The 17,641-nt window shown below is 38.9% G+C and overlaps 1 protein-coding gene across 1 annotated transcript in view; it reads left to right on the top strand.

Moving 5' to 3' along the window:
* The window catches only part of TMEFF1 (transmembrane protein with EGF like and two follistatin like domains 1), a 116,987-nt gene that overhangs the window by 74,143 nt on the left and 25,203 nt on the right, over positions 1 to 17,641 (top strand). Inside the window, exons 4-5 of the mRNA XM_027886856.1 lie at positions 4,995 to 5,021; positions 15,800 to 15,896. Coding sequence (XP_027742657.1) covers positions 4,995 to 5,021; positions 15,800 to 15,896 — 124 coding nt within the window. The remainder of the gene's footprint in view (positions 1 to 4,994; positions 5,022 to 15,799; positions 15,897 to 17,641) is intronic.

The following is a 17,641-nucleotide window of genomic DNA, read 5'->3' as shown; positions in this document are numbered from 1 at the left end:
CCTGGAACTCACAACTCCAGCATCTTATCTGGAAATTAAGGTAAATGCATGGGCAGTGTACGTAGGCCAAGTCCTTGCTGCAGCCAGTCCCACAGCTACCTCATTTAAATGCAGATTGGCTGTGTTTCTCACCAGCTGCTTTAATGCCTTTGGGCAGACCTATACTGAGGTTTGGCTCTTGTTTACTAAGGCCCAAAACAATCTCTGTTGTTGGTTGTAATACTAAAGAAAACCTGTGCTTTATGCCCAGCACAGACGCATAATCCCAGCATTCCTCAGGCAGATGACCGAATCTACCTTCTTTCCCAATCTCCCACCTGTAAATTATCACCAGATGCTGCAGAAGTAGGAAAAAAATGCAGTGCAGTTTTAGAGCACTCACACATTCCTGTAACAACATCCGAGAAGTATGAAGGTTTGAACTAAGGATGTCTAAGTAAATAGTGGTTTTTCATTTCACGTCCAAAGTATTTCAAGATACAGACACACAGCATGAAAGTTTCTTTCTCTCATTAAAAAACAATTCTAGGTAATGTTTGGGAGCAACAAAAAGTGTTTGTTTTTATATGTGTTTTACTCTACTAAGAAAAAAAATTTCAAAAATTGGAAAGTTGATTCTTCTCAGCCTTAGGTTACTGGCAGCTAATTACTAAGTTAGATAGTATGGGAATTTTTTTTAATTTTCATCTCCTTTTCTTTAAGTCCTACATAAAACTCAGGAAACACAGCCAAATTTCTAGCACTTAGTGTAGCAGATAAGAAACTTGCTGAAACACAACTGTCCAGAAAGTTCTGAAAACACATATCTGAAACTGAGGGTGTGATTCAGGCTGGATACTGCATTTGCACTGGTGCAGTTTTTAAGTGCTTCAGCAGAGCTCTACTGGAATGGTACTTGCTGCTTCCCAAGTGCCTGATGCAGTTTGGGTGACGTGAGAATACCGGATGATAAAAGCCATCATCTGGAACCTCTCCATGCCCTGTGTTGGATTGTAGGTCACCAAGATGGCAATATAATTGTGCTGCTGATCTGTTACACATGCTATGGAGAATCAAATACTCAAATTGAAAAATCTTTTGTAGACCCCCACTAATTTTCACTGTGTGCCTTTGAATTTGCTATGAAAATGCTTTGTTCTAGGACATCATGGGGAGCCAAGTATAGACGTAGTGGTTTCCTGTCAGAGTTTTGTTTTTTTAAAACAAGGCTTCATCCTGGAGGGATGCACCCACAACAGTAGGATGAAATTCCCCCTTAGTGTTGTAGCAACTATTTAATATTTAAAGTACATCAGACTCTGAATCTCATACTTCCCGTTTGCTAAGGATTGATACCTTCTGAAGCTACAGCACTGGAACAGACTATACTGAGTGATTTAGTCACTAAATCATTATTCTATTTCTTGGCAGGTAATATTTTGATTAAATTTTTACAGACATGGGTGATATAGCAGCATAGTTATATATTTATTTCCTTTGTCTGAGGACTGTCGGAGTTTCTGAGATTCTAAAATGAGCAGTCTTTTGAAAAAGAGTCAATTATAGGTGCTTTAGGAATAAACAAAATGCAAGTTTTTGGCATTAAAAATGGAGGTTTAGAAAAATGAGTGTATGGCTGAAATGTCAGGACTGCATATACAGATCCTAATATTGATTTTGACTGCTGCCAGATTTGCACATGAAAATGTAACCACATAATGATGTAGTACTTGATTGTACTTATAGATTCTCAGTGTACTGTATATATTTGGAACCCACAGTCCATTGCTTTGTGTTGGGATCTCTAAGTTTAAAAAAAAATAAGAGGATGGGGAAAGCTATTTGCAGAACTAGAAACAAACACTGAATCTCTGTCAGACTGAAGAAACTATTCTCTTAGGAGTGGCTCACGGAAGGGTCTGCTTAAAATTTGTCAGTGGACTGTTTGCCCTCCTATTTGTTCTTAGCAATTTGGAGCTGTTGCCCTCAATGGATTCAATTTTATGCTACTTTGACTTGAAAACCTCCCTCCTGAATGAGAGAGGCTGCAGGCTCTTTTGGGTTTGGGTAGTTTTTTCTGCCTCTGCACCAAAGCAGACCCACAGTACAGAAATGGCTCCTGTTCAGAGAGAGAGAAAAAGAAAAGAGGGGATTCTGACTGTAGCCTAGTGCTTACAGCATTCAGATGCCATGCCTGATCCAACTGCTTCTTTGTATTTTATCCAGAAACTCCTTCATGGATAAAAAGAGCTTGCAACAGAAACCTGCACATTTGTGTATAAGCATATTTTTATAGAATTATAGAATCACAGAATCTGGTTTGGTTTGAAAGGGGCCCTAAAGATCATCTAATTTCAATCCCTCTGCCATGGGTAGGGACACCTTTCACTAGGCCAGGTAGCTCAGAGCTCCAGCCAGCCTAGCCTTGAACACTTCCAAGCATGGGACATCCACAACTTCTCTGGGCAATCTGTTCCAGTGCCTCACCACCCTCACAGTAAAGATTCTCTTCCTACTATCTAATCTAAACCTTCTTTTTTTAGTTTGAATCCATTCCCCCTTGTTCTCTCACTACATGCCCTTTTAAAAAGACCCTCTCCAGCTTTCTTATAGTCTCTCTTCAGGTACTGGAAGGCCACAATTAGGTCAGCACTCGCAAGCCATTTTTGGCAGGGCTGATCTTAGTCTATATAGTCTACTTGGAAAAGGGTGGATCAAATAAAGGCAGAGGTCAGTCACTACTTCTCTAATTAGTGACCAGTGGTTGGGGGAATGCTGTTTGTGTTCAGCATCTTCGCTTACTTGAACATCTTTCTTGACAGATCTTGGGTGCATGGAGGTCACTTTTGGAAATCCTGAATTCATTAAGAGCCTGAAAAGAGCAGGGTTGCTTGTCCAAGTAAACTTGAAAAAAGTGCTACTCTTTTAACCAGCAGCTGCTTGGGAAAATCTAGCCAAGGCTCAATAAAAAGCAGGAACACCAGCGTGGTTACCCTGGAGATAAGGGTATACTAGCACAGCTCCAGGGAAAAGTTGAAAATAGATATGGTGTTCTAGAGGATGGCACTTCTCTTTTTTGCTTGCTTTTTTCTTGTGATCTGAAAACCCTGAGAAGCGGGAATAGATCTATCCCGTTGCTATGATGTCCTGCCAAGTGGGCCTCATGATCCGTAGAAACGGATGGTCTGAGCTTCAGCTCTAAAATTTACACTAATCTCTTGTTACAGCCCGTACTTTCTGTGTGGTGGTATCTGCCCTGCCACATCACGTGGGCTACAACCAGAGCTCCTCATGCTGGGGCTGAGCGGTATTTCTCACCTCAGGGCTGAACACACAGGGGAAGGCAGTCAGTTAGAGCTGGAAATAAAAACATGGAACAAGTTGGGTTTCATTTTTGGGACATTTTAGCCTTTGTTTTTCACATGAATTACATGATGAACTTGCCCATGTTTGTACGTCAGTCTTCTCTCTCCCAAAACAGCTTATGCTGCAATTTCACCACTACAAATAAGCCTGTACACTTAACTCGTATAAGTAAATTACACTCCTTCAAATTTCTTAATGAAGCAATACCACATCTTAAGGCATATTTCTCAGTGACTCAACAATGGCATTTCATATGGGATTGTCTGCTTTGTCAGTAAAGTGGGTCACTATCGATGGAAGAAGAACCCTTCTGGTTTTTGCGTTAATTTCTGAGAAGTAATAAGTTCAGTCTATTAGACACAGAGTAGTGGTATGGGAGGACAGAATGGAAAATTTAGGCAAAAGAAAAACAAATCTCTATTCCTGATACCCCATGTGACAGGAGATTATTTTTGATGTGTGAAGTGACCCAGTAACGTGGAATTTCACACTTTTATCCACTCACTAGAGGGAATTCTTAGAAATATCACTCCTTAAAGAAAAGCGGAGGAGGGAACTGAGCAAACGGAGAGTTTGGTCTTTCCTCTGATGTGAACAACAAGCTCATGTGTGGAAGTAAGAACCCCCCCACTCCTCTCTCTGTCTGGCCTCCCTCTTCTTTCAGATTTGTGGAAATAAATTCAGCTGCCTTCTCCATCACCAAAGCAGGCATGAAAAGAGAGGTGTGTGATGAGCAGAGTGTGAACTGTGCTTCTCTCCTCATCTTCCAGAGAAGCTAAGCTAATGGGGGTGGGGTACAATTCACTAACAGTAGTTGCCATCGCATCCTCTCCTCTCCTCCTTTGAACAAGAAAGGCTGAGGGAGGTTTGTGACTCAGAACATGTGTTTAGGGCTTGTCCCTACTGCTGTGCTAGCTGAAGACTGTGCAGAGTTCTGCCCAGTGGGATGCACATACAAAATCCCTAGCCAGCTCCATAGTGCTCTGAAGTAGAGTTAGTTGGCCTGGGGTGGTGAGGAAGCTCAAGTCCTTCTGACGCTTTAACTGCTAATGCAAATGGGATCAAGTCAAAAACTCATCAGATGCTAATCCAGTCAGTCAAATGTCAGTGAAGTAACTGTGCCATTAAAGTGTCTTTATACAAAGTGATCGACCCAGCTGAGAGGAGTTATTTTGTCATTAGGTGACTTAAGTCATCTTTGAGGACTAGTTTTCTCCTGGAGCTACTTCTGCAGTCAGGTTATTTATACATTACTCCTTGCCATACCGCTCCTGGGGCCAGAGGGTAAAAAAAAATTACCATTGCCAAAATCAGAGTTTGTAGTCTTCATCTCTTTTGGGTTTAACAAATTTGAATCTTTAACAGTTGAAAAAAGGCTAAGAAAGCAAGTTAGTTTCAGTATTGAATGATGCTGTTCCTTGAGTAAAATTGTCTTGACAGGGAAGAGAGAGACTAGGGCACAGTGAGCATGGACAAACTGTATTAAAGGATGCCAGACTTTATGTGGAATGTTTGTTTTTACAGCTGGCTCATGAAGTGTAACATCTGTGTCATGTTTTACAGTGACAAGTTCCTGAACAAACAGCTGCTCCTGAAGCAATATTTTCATTTACTTTCTGTTTTTTTGTCCCCCTCTGTTTCTTTTTCAGATAATGGCTCTGGGTCAGGAGAAGGAGGTGAGTATCAAACTCCACTAAAACTTGCTTTTAGTGTCTCTCCTTTTTTACTATATGTGTGTCAGTTTTACACACGCGGCTGGTGTATTAATTAAGGAAAAATTATGACAATTTAAAATAAGCTTTAATGTTGCAGTTTTATTGGACCATCTCAGAACAGTATTTGAATGGGAATAGGTTGTAGTGTGCATTTGACCAATGTCGTTTCAGATTTGACCTATATGACTTTTCATTTGTTACCTGCAATACAGTGCACTATATAGATCCCTATTTCACCTGTATTTCTCTCCTGAAAGAGTCCTTTCACAACAAATTTCTCACCCTTTTTTTTTTTCCTTGCGTTATTTCCTTAGTGTCTAAAACATCTAGTTATTATTTTATCCTTCGTCAAACGCGTTGCCTAAGATACATAATTACTGCATTATGATATCTGCTTATATAAAGTATTTTACGGGTTTCTGTTCAAAGCTGTGTATTCAAAGAGGGGATGTAGCACAGCTGGTACTACTAGAAGTGTTCCTATCTTTGAACACATCTTAATCTTCTTCCAAGGATTAAGAAAAATAATAATAAAAGTTTTATCTTAATTCTATCTTTGATACTACTAGAAATAATACGTATAGAATGGAAAATATGAGATATAGATGTATACAGACACAGAAAAACTGTTTTGCTTTTAGGCTTTGCTTGTACTAAGAAGATGTTGCATTTCATACTGTTGGGACTGAGTTTTGAAATACTGTAAATATTGTATAGCTACATGAAAATGTACCTTTGTGGAAAACCATCAATGGCATCACTGTGTAGCTGAACATAACACTTAACTTTTCAAAAATCAGAAGCTAGCTCCCTTTTTTTTTTCTGTAGGTGAAGGGGAGGCATTTCCCTCCCCTTTAATAAGATGCTATCAGTAAATTCTTGGGCTGCTGCTAGCATATGACCATTCTCACCTTTGTTTCCTTTTGGGGCAGTGTCTGAAGGAACAATTTTCTGCTCAAACAATACCTCTTCTTACCTTCACAGGTGACTTTTTTCTGATGCTCTTCTTCCTGAGATTGCTGTTTTCCCAGCTCTGATTACTTCTTCTTCCATCTTTGTTACCCAGACTGTTATTCCACTACAGATGCTCCCTGCAAGCTGAGCATTTCTTGCCTCAGTACTGCTATGCAGTTCTTGTAGGAGACAGATGACAGTAATTTAGTCCATGTTTCACTTCTATTTTTAGAACAGTTTTAGAAAAGTTTGAATGCTGTTGAGATTCTTTTTTTTTTTTTTTTCCAGTATTTACCAACTGCAAACAAAAAGCCCCATTAAAGTCCCTTGTAAATGTTACTGTGTTGGTCTGGAAGGGATTGGCAGCTGACTGACAGATGTCGGGATTCTTGAGGTGATTTTATGAGCTGTTTGGAGAAAAGTAAGCTAGAACATGCTGTGTTTCATTAGCTGCTCCCTGTAGAGGTGAAAGGTCCATGTTCAGATATACTCATTGCTTGATTTAGGGCAGGAGACTGAACTCAAGTCCACCAGCTCCTTTTAAGAGAGGCCCAAATGGGTCTCTTTGTCATTGCTCTTCTTTTTGTTCTCACTTGAAATATTCATTGAGCCTTGGACAAAGAGATGGGGAGGAAGGATGCATGCAGTGGAAGGGCTTTGTTAGCTGGCACTCAGTATGCCAGTGAATTTGAATTATTTATGCAAAATAGAATGGCGTAGGCTTAGGAGGTTTGGTGGTCCCTCAATACCTTGCAGAAGTGGTTGGTGCATTGTCTTGGGAGGTGGAATATGTAGATTCAGTTCACTTCAGGCAGAAAGAATTGAATCTGGTTCCCTTGGCCCCAGATGAGTATCTGCACTGCCTGGGTATTGAATAAAGAAGGAACCCTGTACCCACTATGTCATCGAGCAGTTTTGTGACATTAGCCCTTCATTTATTTGGGTTTCTTCTGAGTACCTTTTAGGCCAACTGAAATGTTTCTGCTTCTGTTCAGTATTAAAACAGGTGGGTTTAGGTCTTCATTTTAGATTTAAAGAAATAGTATAAAAAATGAGAAATTGAAAATCCTACTTGGCACTTTTTTTCTTTCTTTTTTTTTTTTTTTTTTTTAAAATATATCTAGGCTATTTGTGACACATTGAGTTACTCCTGTCCCTGTGCACCTTTCTCACTAAACTGAGTGTTGGGTAACACTTCTGCAGAACAGTTAGTTAGTTTTCAGCATTTTCTGTATCTGAAAGCAATTCTTCAAAGGAGGGAATCCGCTGTTGGTTTCGTTATTGAACTCTGCTCTGGCCAAAAATTCAAGGATATTTTTGTACTCACAGTATTTTTGTATCTGGAATCGGTCTTGTTGTATAACTCAAGTAACTGTGTAAGTGTTACAAGGAAGCATTAAAAACCTAAAAGACCTATTACAAGTTAAGGGAATTTAGAATTAACCAAACTTTTAGACGAGCGATCAAATCTATTGAAGAAGCACTGTTTGGAACGCAGATAAGAATAAAGGATAGGATCCCAGGCAGAGGATGACATGCATGGTAGAAGTGCTCAGTGGTGCACTCCACAGTCCTGCCTCCCTCCTTCCAGCTGTGGGACTGCCTGCAGTACAACTCCTTCTTGGCCCAACCTTCCCCATTTTCTTTTAGAGGAAGTCAGGATATGCTAAGACAAAATAATCACCCATGCCTGAATGTTCAATGTCATATTCTTAGATAAGGGTGCACAAATGGGAATCAAATTGCATGGGGTGAGCCTCTGTGCCCTGTAGGGTAGGTACAGCTACTGCTTGAAAGCAGAAGGAAGCTTCAATGGAAGTGGAAATATGCAAGGAGTGAGAGAGCGAGCCAGCAAGCGAGCAAAAGTGCTAGCTTAGAGATTTGTGTTTTCTTCCTAGGATTTACATTTCCAGCTGTTAGAATCAGTGTTTGCTGTGTTTCTTATACATGCGGTTCGTGTCATTGTGGATGCACCAGTGATGCTTGCACACACGGAATGGATAAGTACAGCTGTTTGTTCAGGAAGCATTGCAGTGGCTGTGCAGATGTCGTTTACTGATATATTTTTAACTTTGAAGGAAAGTACATGAAGAAAGTATCTGAGTTGTGCTCTTTGGTTGCTATAGCTCTGCCTGTGACAGTCTCCACTGCTGAAATTAACTGTTTGCCTCATGTGCAGCTAAGATTTGTGCTACTGGTTCACACTGTTCTTTTGCATTATCCAAACACAGAACAAGCTCATTAATGATTCTGAAACTTGATGTAGATTTTCCCTCCTACTCCCAAACTGTATGATGGTGAATGCATTCATTTTTATGTTGTTGATTTTTTTTTTAAAGGATATTTAGAACCAATTAAAAAGCCTGCAGAAATCCTCTTCCTCAAAGACTGTTTTAGATCTTTCCGTAGAAGTTGTCATGTGCCACAAAAAAAAGCGCTAAAGACCATGGAACTGGCTCAAGTTCTCCCTGAATCATGCTTACAGTTACAAAGATACTAGATTTTAGGAAAAGAGTTAAGAGTGAGAGAACTTTTTCAGTACGCCTAAATGAGGTAAAGTAATAAATTTTTTAAGGGTGACACAATTGTCTAGTTGCCCTCTGACATTCTGAATAAGCTATTTCCATTTTCTGTACTCTGATAGCACAGTATTAATAAAGGGTTGTAATAAAATTACTCATTTTGTTAATTTCAGAAGTCTGAACCTTCAGTTAGTATAATAAAACTTGCAGTTCTGAACCAAGCAGTTGGTCACTTGTGTCAGTGGATATCCTGAAGCTGCTTTGAAGAAAAGAATATAATTGTTAATTCAAAGATTAGAGAAATCTTAAAAACCTCAGTATTCTACCATTAGGTTTCACCCTTACAGAAAGCAATGTCAGAGAATGGGGTCTCAGACCCGAAAGACTTGCTTAGCTGAGGTCACAGCTGAAGATGGTGGGATGCTTTAAATTTGCATTTAAGATGTGGGCTTCTCTCTGTATTCTCTTATGAATCATTCTGTAATTCCTATGTTCTGAAGAATACAGTCATAAAAGTAGGTACTAAACCACTTTGTTTAAACACTGTTTAGTTAGAGTTTGAGGCAAAACTGGTGAAGGAAAAGGTACAGGCTCAGATTTGTGCTCATCTCTGACAGTTATAAATTGCAACACTATTTGACCTGCTGAATGTACTTCCACAACTTGTAGATTGGGGCAAAAAAATTGTCCTCAGGCTGTCACATGCACATAAAAAGGTAGATTGCTAGCTTGCAGCTGTCATGTTGACTTTGCGATATAGTTAGGCCTTTGCAAGGATGTGTTGAAAAACATCAGCATTTGTTATGTGCACCCTAAAAGAGCTAGCAAATGGCAATGACTTTTCAAGCCAGCTTCTCAGAAACAAATTACTATCTTAGAAGAGGCAGGGTGTGCTCTGGTAATCAGCCAACAAGGGTGAGATTTCTAAGTGTTCTTCTATGCCCATAACATTAATTTTTAATTCTTTTTGTTCAGTGTTTATCTGTGTACCTGAGCAAAATGCACTTTTGATATTAAAAAAGATGTAATGTTAGTTAGACAGATGGCATCCAATAATTTCAGGCTTTTAAGCTAAGAAAATAACATGCTTGCAATACATATAGCTAAGTTAATTATTATTAAAATAATTTGTTTTGAATTTCTAATCCCTCTGAAATTTAATAGCTGAAGTATCTTGTGATGAACGTCTAGCAGATTGCATTTAGTAATTAATAAATTGATATACAGTATGTGCTTTTTACCAGGCTGCCATCTGTTCCTTCCCTCACTGGGGACAACACTTATCCAGTAATTGTCACACAGTCAGGGAGGAATAAACACACACAGTTTAGAACCTCGAATATTTTTTATTCTAATTTGTAATAGTGCCACTGATTTCTTTGAGAGTATTTTAATATGACTGCAGAAACTCAATGGTGATTAACACCCTGGATAGGAGGTAACATTATGCCTTTTACCTGTTTCTGTAGTGGTGTGAGACTTAAAAAAGATTTAAGTGCAGATTCCATCACAAGACTTGTCATTGAGTATCACTTTAGCTTCAAATAGCCCTCTTTAATTTCAAGATTCTTCTCAGTATAGATAAGATTAACACTGAAATGAAACTTGCAAAAATTACTATGTTTTCAACAAAGGTTCATAAAAGCAGAGGCAAAGGGCTTAAATGTTTAGGCAGTTCTGTTGATGGAAACTTATTCTAAGCAGGTTTTTCAAGGGAAGCTAGAGCTCGCTTGGAAGGATGCCAAAGCCAGGGGCACATAAAGACAGATTCCTCTTGTCTCCTGTGCAGAATGACAGGTAGCAAATGAGAGCAGGTTCATTTCATCCAGCCTGCATAGGACCTACAGAAAGGCATTCAGTGTGTTCATGAAATTGTGGGACACTTGCATTGGCTTCTGATGACTTTCTTGTCCTTTCTCTTTTCCACCATCATCTACTCATGCATAATTTCCCTGGTGCTTACTCTGAAACCACTGAACTTTGGAGAAAAAGGAGTTAAGTGGATTTCAAGGAGGGCACTGGAGTGAATGTTTATATTAGAGTTATCCAAGTGGAGGTTTCAGCAACGTGAAAGCTGATCCAGTCTCACAGTATGCCAGCTTTTCCCGCCATTATCCACAGTGTCATACGCACAGAAGCAAGGCAGAAGTCATGTGTTAGGTATTTTACACACCTGACAGATAAATCAGGGGTAGTGCTGGTAGGGAGTTCTACAGCCCTACATCCTGGCATCCTTTGCTTATAAGTGCACATGCTGTCATTATCGTAACCACTGGGCAAGCATATCACCTTGGCTGGGTTGTGATTAGGGAATGAAACTTCAAATTCCCTTCCTTCTCAGGCACCTCAGTCATAAATAGACCTGACATCCTTGTGTTAAAGCTGTAATGCCCTTTCTTGCATATTCAAATTCCAAAGGCTGATGCCTTTACTGGAGCACACTTACAGCTGCAGTGCGTGGTCTACATTGCACAGGATAAGAGAGCAGGACCTTCTACACTGCCAAATATTGCCTCTGTGTATGATCCAGCATCGTGGTCAAGAAAATTCAAGACATCACTTGCTAGAAACTTGGGATAGCTAAGAGTAGTTGTTGGACTTGCTTTAAATATGTACTTACAGACAAAAGAGCAAGTTTGCAGCTTTTTTTCTGATTATGGAAAAAATCTGCATTTTAACTAAGTATTTCATTAAAGTTGCCCTAAAAATTAATGGAAGGTACGATAAGTCACTGAACTGTTGAGTGAATTGCAGCCCTTATTGTGTGATTCTGTGGACTGTGGTATTTTGAGAGGAATTTCCAGTGCTGCCTGTACTGAAGGAATCACGGTCTGATCATGAGATGGGAATTCTTCTATACTTTGGGTTGCAGAGGAAGATTTTCTGTGGCCCTTCCCATTTTTCAAAAACATTTTTGAGATTAGTTGTTCCCATGAGATGCAGCAAAAACCACTGTACTCCCAAACCAGATAGGAATTGATTTTCAGAGGGGCTTTTCCAAACAAAAGAATCTTTATTCTATCTGCACATGGCTACTGAGGAGTTGCACCTCTCCACAAGCTCCCCCCATTTCACTGTGAACAGTGATAAATACGGATGTACGGCACAGCTCCCTTTCCAAGCCATGCCTTAGGGCAGACCAAACATCACCTTGACACAGACGGATGCTTTTGCTTCAAGTCTGATTGAAACCCTCAGCAGAAACTGAGCCATATTACCATTGTAGGAACACACAAATGAGTTGCTGAGGGAAGCAATTTACTGCTGTCCAATTCCTCTAGAGCTGCTGTCCATTTGCAGGCTCCTACCCTGCAGCTCCTAAGATATAGCTGGCCATCTTCTGCAGAGGAATAATGACTTGAGAAGTGTTAGGGAGAACAGCAGCTCCCAGAGACAACTGGGAGTCACTGATCCTATCCTTGTGCCTCATTTCTTTTGAAGGACAGAGCATTAATGAGGCGCTGCCCTGAAACATGTAAGGAAACTGAAAAGAGGGAAAATGAGCTTTCACTCAACCTGAAATTAGGATGTCAAAGAACCGAATTAAGATATACCAGCAAAACCGAGGAGAAGAAATTCTGTAATCATCTATTCATCAATATTAGGAGCTTGCATAATAAACAAGAGGAGGTTCAAATTGCTCATTTGGGAGCATATTTTGACCTAATTGTTGTTACCAAAATCTGTTGGGAAGATCTGATTCACTGGAATATTAAAATTAATGACTGCAACCTATGTAGGAACAGTCAAATGTGGGGGAGAAAGGATAAGGGAGGGGCAGTCTGTCAAGGGATACATTGCCTATTCGAACACATTTACACCAGAGAAACATCCTCTCAAATGTTAAAGGGCTAACTTATTTTAACCCTTCCAGAAGGAAGGGTTCTTTTCCAGTCAGGGCAACATGGCCGCAGTCAGGTCGCAGGCTGTACACTTTTGTTATTGCTGTTCATTTTCTTACTTCATTGCTGTTTCCAGTAAATTGTTCTTACCTCAACCCATGAGCTTTACCTTTTGTGCCTCTAATGTTCTTCCACATCCCACCATAGGGAGGAAGGGGAAAGAAAAGTGAGGGAGCAAGAGTGGCACATGGTTTGGAGAGTCTTGGTGGGGGCACTGAATTGAGGAGTACCGTTCCTAAAGCACAACAGAACTCCAGTCCATAATATATGCAGTGTCTAATGCTGATACTGCTGAAACATAATGCAGCTAGTCATGAAAAATGTTCTGAAAATTGTAGGTGACTATCATTTAAGTTGGAAATGTGGCATCATCACACATTTTTATACCTAATTTCATGTTTTATACCTAATCCTAGCAAATTTAAGTTATTAGTACCTGAGGTGCAGGTGTTCTTGACTTGCACATATTTACTATATGAAAACAAATTACTGTAGAGATAAGTAATTCTACACAAGAGGTCCAGCGAGTTCTGATCAAATGAAAAAAGAAAAAGGACACACCTTTAAAAATAAACCTAATTTTAAAAGGTGGAGAAAGCAATTTTAGGGAGGGGGAAAAGAAGAGAGAGAATTTTACACTGAATAGTAAATAGAAACCTTGAATAAGTAGTTGTGGGCTGCTGTTTCTGAAAATAAAAGTATTTTTTAAGCATTCAGAGGGAGAGCAACTAAAGCTCAAGAGGAAGGGTGTATGTGTGTGTATGTGCTACTTCTTTTGCTCCATTACAAAAGTGAAATGCTAATAGTGCAGTGGAAGTGCTCAGTAAAACGTTCTGGTTTCATTTGTAGTCAAGTCAGATAGTATATATAGGATATGATGAAATATTTTCCATGCTATCAGTACTGCAGAAGCACCAAGTGTTGAAGACATGGTTTGTAACCAGCAGGTCTGTCTGATTTGCACCTGAAAGCTTTAAAAATCAGTGGTAAAGAATTCTCTGGGCTGTTAATGACTTTTTTGTCTCTGTTTCTTCAGTATACTAAATAATATAGAAATATTTTCAGAAAAGATAAATGTGATGATTGGAGGACATCAGCCTCTCATTCTGGCACCTATCAGAAGCACAGCAGTGGTGGAAAAATCAACTGAGTACAAAATTAAGGGAGGGGAAATTATTTAATGCTAGTTGCCTTGAGTTCATGGAAAACCTTTTTGGAGAAAACTACCTTTTCTAAAATTTATTTTTACAAGAAAGGCATTTGTACACCAAAACATTTTATTTAAGTGTACCACCTTAAAACCATAACCTTTCTCAGTCAAGTGCAATCTCTAATCTCTCTTACTTACTTACAAATGTAAGTAACTAGAGAGCACAACATCCATGCACATCTAACACGCAAAAATATTGCAAATCCATAGATAGTTAAATGTTAAGAAATCATTAGAAAATGAGTGTGATTCTAGAGAGTGTTCTTGGCCTTGTGACCCCTTCCACTAGTGACCGGGGAGAAAATGAGTCAAGTACTGATTTGATGTAGATGACAGAGAACAGGTCACTGAGATAACAGGATGCATAAGCAGGAAGGATTTTAATGTCTGAGGACAGAGTTATCTGTAGAGAGTCCAGGGTCTAGGTGATTTTTCCTTGATGTTGGCCTCTCTCCTACATACTGTTGACCCTGAAAAGGACTCACTGGGGAATAAGGTGGATACTGCAATAAATGTGAACAGTGATGGTCAGTGCAGAAAAATGGTCAAAAAGTGATATGATTGTTGGGTGTTTAAACAGAATATTGTCATAGATGGTATTCGGCTTTGATGACAACTCTTCTGGAGCAATATGTCCAACTCTTGTACATGTAACTCCAGAAGGTGTCAACAGGCTGGCGAAGGGCATCAAGGGTCATTAGAACAGCAAAAGTGGAAATACCACAAATTAAAGCCATGAGCAGTGCCATTTGTTTAACTTATTCAAACCATAGATCATTTATTGGTATGGAAAAGTGAAATCTGACACTAAAGGGCATTTTAAAATGCCAGATGCAGCCATAGGAATGTGATATCTAGAAAGAAGAAGAAATAAAATGAGATACACAATTGTAAAGATAAAGGCAAATGACCTCCACTGCAACTATGTAAGAGTGGTAATAGAATTTCTACAGTGGCAAATTTGTATTAAAGTTTGATATGTATTAATCTCTGGAAAATGCACGTCGTGCTTTAGACAGAAGTCAGTTTGAGAGTCTCACCTGCTCTGTTTTTCATGGAAAACTGGTCCCAGAGGTAGAAGGGAGAGATTCCTTTCAGCTAAAATCCAGGAAAATTAGGAAGGACTGTTGTGGATTTCTTTTTCCTGTTTACATTTAAAGAATGTAAATGCAGCTGTTTCATTGGTGGTGTTTGATTTACTGTTGCTACAGCACATAAAGCTGCTGTGAGAAAAGGAATCACTTTGATCTCTGTCCATCCGACAGCCTTGTGTAGTGAGCCGTGCACCACCACGGTACTGTGATACTTTAAGTGGTTCTTGACTCCCTCTGAAGATTTCTGTGGTTCTTTTCTTTTGCTTCAGATACCAATCTCTCCTTTATCACTTTGTTAAAAATCAAAAATAGGAGTGGCTAATGCTAGTGAAACAGAGTGTAATTTATTTCTCTTTTACTTGAAGAGTTTTGATGTCCGTGTCAACAGTAAGATTGGTGTAAATGTTTTTAAAGTCAGAATATTTAAGATACTGATTTTACTTTTTAGGGTACTTAGCCTGTCTACTAGTTTCTTGTTAAGATTACTTTTTTCCCATTTATTCCTGTAGAAATAAGAGGAATAATCTGGAAAATACACCACAGCGTATATGACATATGAGCATTGTCTAATCTCATAGTTGGGAATCAAAACAGGGAAAAATGCAAGCAATAACCTTGCAAAAGGATATCTATAATTAAAGACTGCCAGAAAAAAATACTGTTTAAATCCCCAGTACCCAGTATTCAAGGACATCAAAAAGGACAGGGTTTATACATTATCAGTGGCAATTAAGAGTAAATGTGACTGGGACATATGTCAATGCCAGTTATGTGTCTGGTGGAGCAGGAATAAATAAAAATGACTGAAATAAGAATAAAGGGAGAACCAATCAATGAAGCATTAGTGTTTTCAGGGATGCTTTTCTATCACTGGTACAATTCTACCGACCTCCAATTGACTGATTTTAAAAAGAGAAGCACTATTAAGGTTAATACATTCAACATACAATAGTTTCATGTTGACAGTATTCTTGAAGGCAAATGGATTTAGGTAAGCAAAATCAGACATTAATTTGAAAATCATGCTTTCGGTTAACAACACCATATTTTTTTTTAGAGTATGAAGGATCTGGGACAGAAGTTCAGAGAAAACACTCAAAATGTGGAGTTTGCAAATATAGAGCTGAGTGTGATGAAGATGCAGAAAATGTTGGGTATGTAATGTTTTCATTTTTACCCAATTACATTGGGTATGTAATGTTTAACAATATCACTAAACAAAAGGAGAAAAATCTTAAAAGTGCATGATCTTGACTTGTTTGTACTTGACTTGTATTTGACTATGTTTGTTTTTACTAATTGAAGCTTTGATGCTATCCAGTAACAATGTGTTTGATATGTGTCTGTAAAGAACAAACCATCTGCAGGTGCAGGGTAAAGGGAGAAAACAACAAAGAGTTATATTGGACAGTATTTATCTAATATTTTTCAAACAAAGGACCTTGGTTTGTTTCATCCTGCCAACAAAACAACCCAAAACTCAAACAGGAATGCAAAGTAATGCTGATAATTCATCCCTGAGATTTTTTTCTTTGTGTTCTGCTTGTTCATAAAGTGTTACAGGAAGGTTTTTCCATCAGTGCAAAGCTTGGATCTAAACATTAAGCTGAACTGGGGACCTGAGCTGAACTCAGTGTCACATTTGACCTCTTAGATGCACCTAAGAGAAACTCATTGAGAACTATTAATTACTTGTCAAAGTTCAAAACAAATTATCAAGAAAAAAGAAGCTTTTAAAGACAATCCATAATGCAGAAGCAGATGCACCCTATCTCCCCACTTGGTGGTTAGAGTATACCCTGGCTGTTTACACTCTATGTGGCTGTCAGAAGGGGCAGAGACGTCATGAAGGAAAGGACTTCTTCAGACAGCCCCATGAGGCATTAAAGGTGTTATGGGAGGTAAAAGAAGTTCCATCTGACAGGGATTTGTTTTCCTGTAGCAATTGTCCAGGCAGTTGCCACCAGTATGGAAGAAGCTTAACTGTGGTCTGGGCTGATGGCAGGCACTGGGGTTGCAGCTGCAGATGCAGTGCATGAAGATGTTTGAGAGACGTGCAAATGGTACATTTTTGTGCACACGGAGGGAACAGCATCTCAGAATAATGTGTTTGAACATCACTAATCAGAGGAAGCACTACCCTCCCTTCTCTTGTCTTCCAGCCAGAATCCATTTAATGTTGAAATATGTCTTAATTGCCCAAGATTTTATTATGGGATATCAGCATGAAGACATCTCAGGCAGTAAAGCAGCTTAGCACTAATATTCAAGACATGTATTCAAGATTAAATCATAACATACAAGGGAAACCAAAATGGTAATAGTACGCATGAATACTAGCATGATACTTCACATTTCATAAAATGCCACGGTATGGAAGCAGGCTTGCCCTTTCCAGGAGAGAAAAATGAGCTGTAGTTGTTATAATACTAATAATTTTCTGCAGTATTGCCTTGTTCTGTTTCATTTATGACTAGCAAGATAGGTATAGATTTGTTTGTTATATGCACTGAGATGTGCTTTTGGCTTTGGAAAATAAATCCTGAAACATTCAACTTCAGTAAAAGCTTTCCTAGTCTTTCTGCGCTTGTGGACCTGACATTCCTGCAGCTATATAGTATCTATAAGAGAGTTAAAAAAAGTTGAGTAGAATGGAAGATTTATTCCTAACATCCTATTCATATAAAATGAAACCACGCTCCTGCTCCTTGACAGCAGGAGGAGAGTGATCTTTTTGTTTCTAAGATTTCTTTAATGAGTCCTCATTAAAGAAATACGTGGAAGCAAAAACTTGTATATAGAAAATACTCAAAAGTTAGGAAATATTCCCATGAAGGTTATTCACAATTTTTTGGATAATTTTTTTTCTTTTTTTTCTTTTTTTTTTCCAGTTTTCACA

Source organism: Empidonax traillii, unplaced genomic scaffold, assembly GCF_003031625.1.
Source record: "Empidonax traillii isolate 1590-97213 ecotype Southwest subspecies unplaced genomic scaffold, ASM303162v1 scaffold196:size3368384, whole genome shotgun sequence".
In the NCBI taxonomy this organism is placed as follows: Eukaryota; Metazoa; Chordata; class Aves; order Passeriformes; family Tyrannidae; genus Empidonax; species Empidonax traillii.
This window is presented reverse-complemented; position numbering and strand designations above follow the sequence as displayed.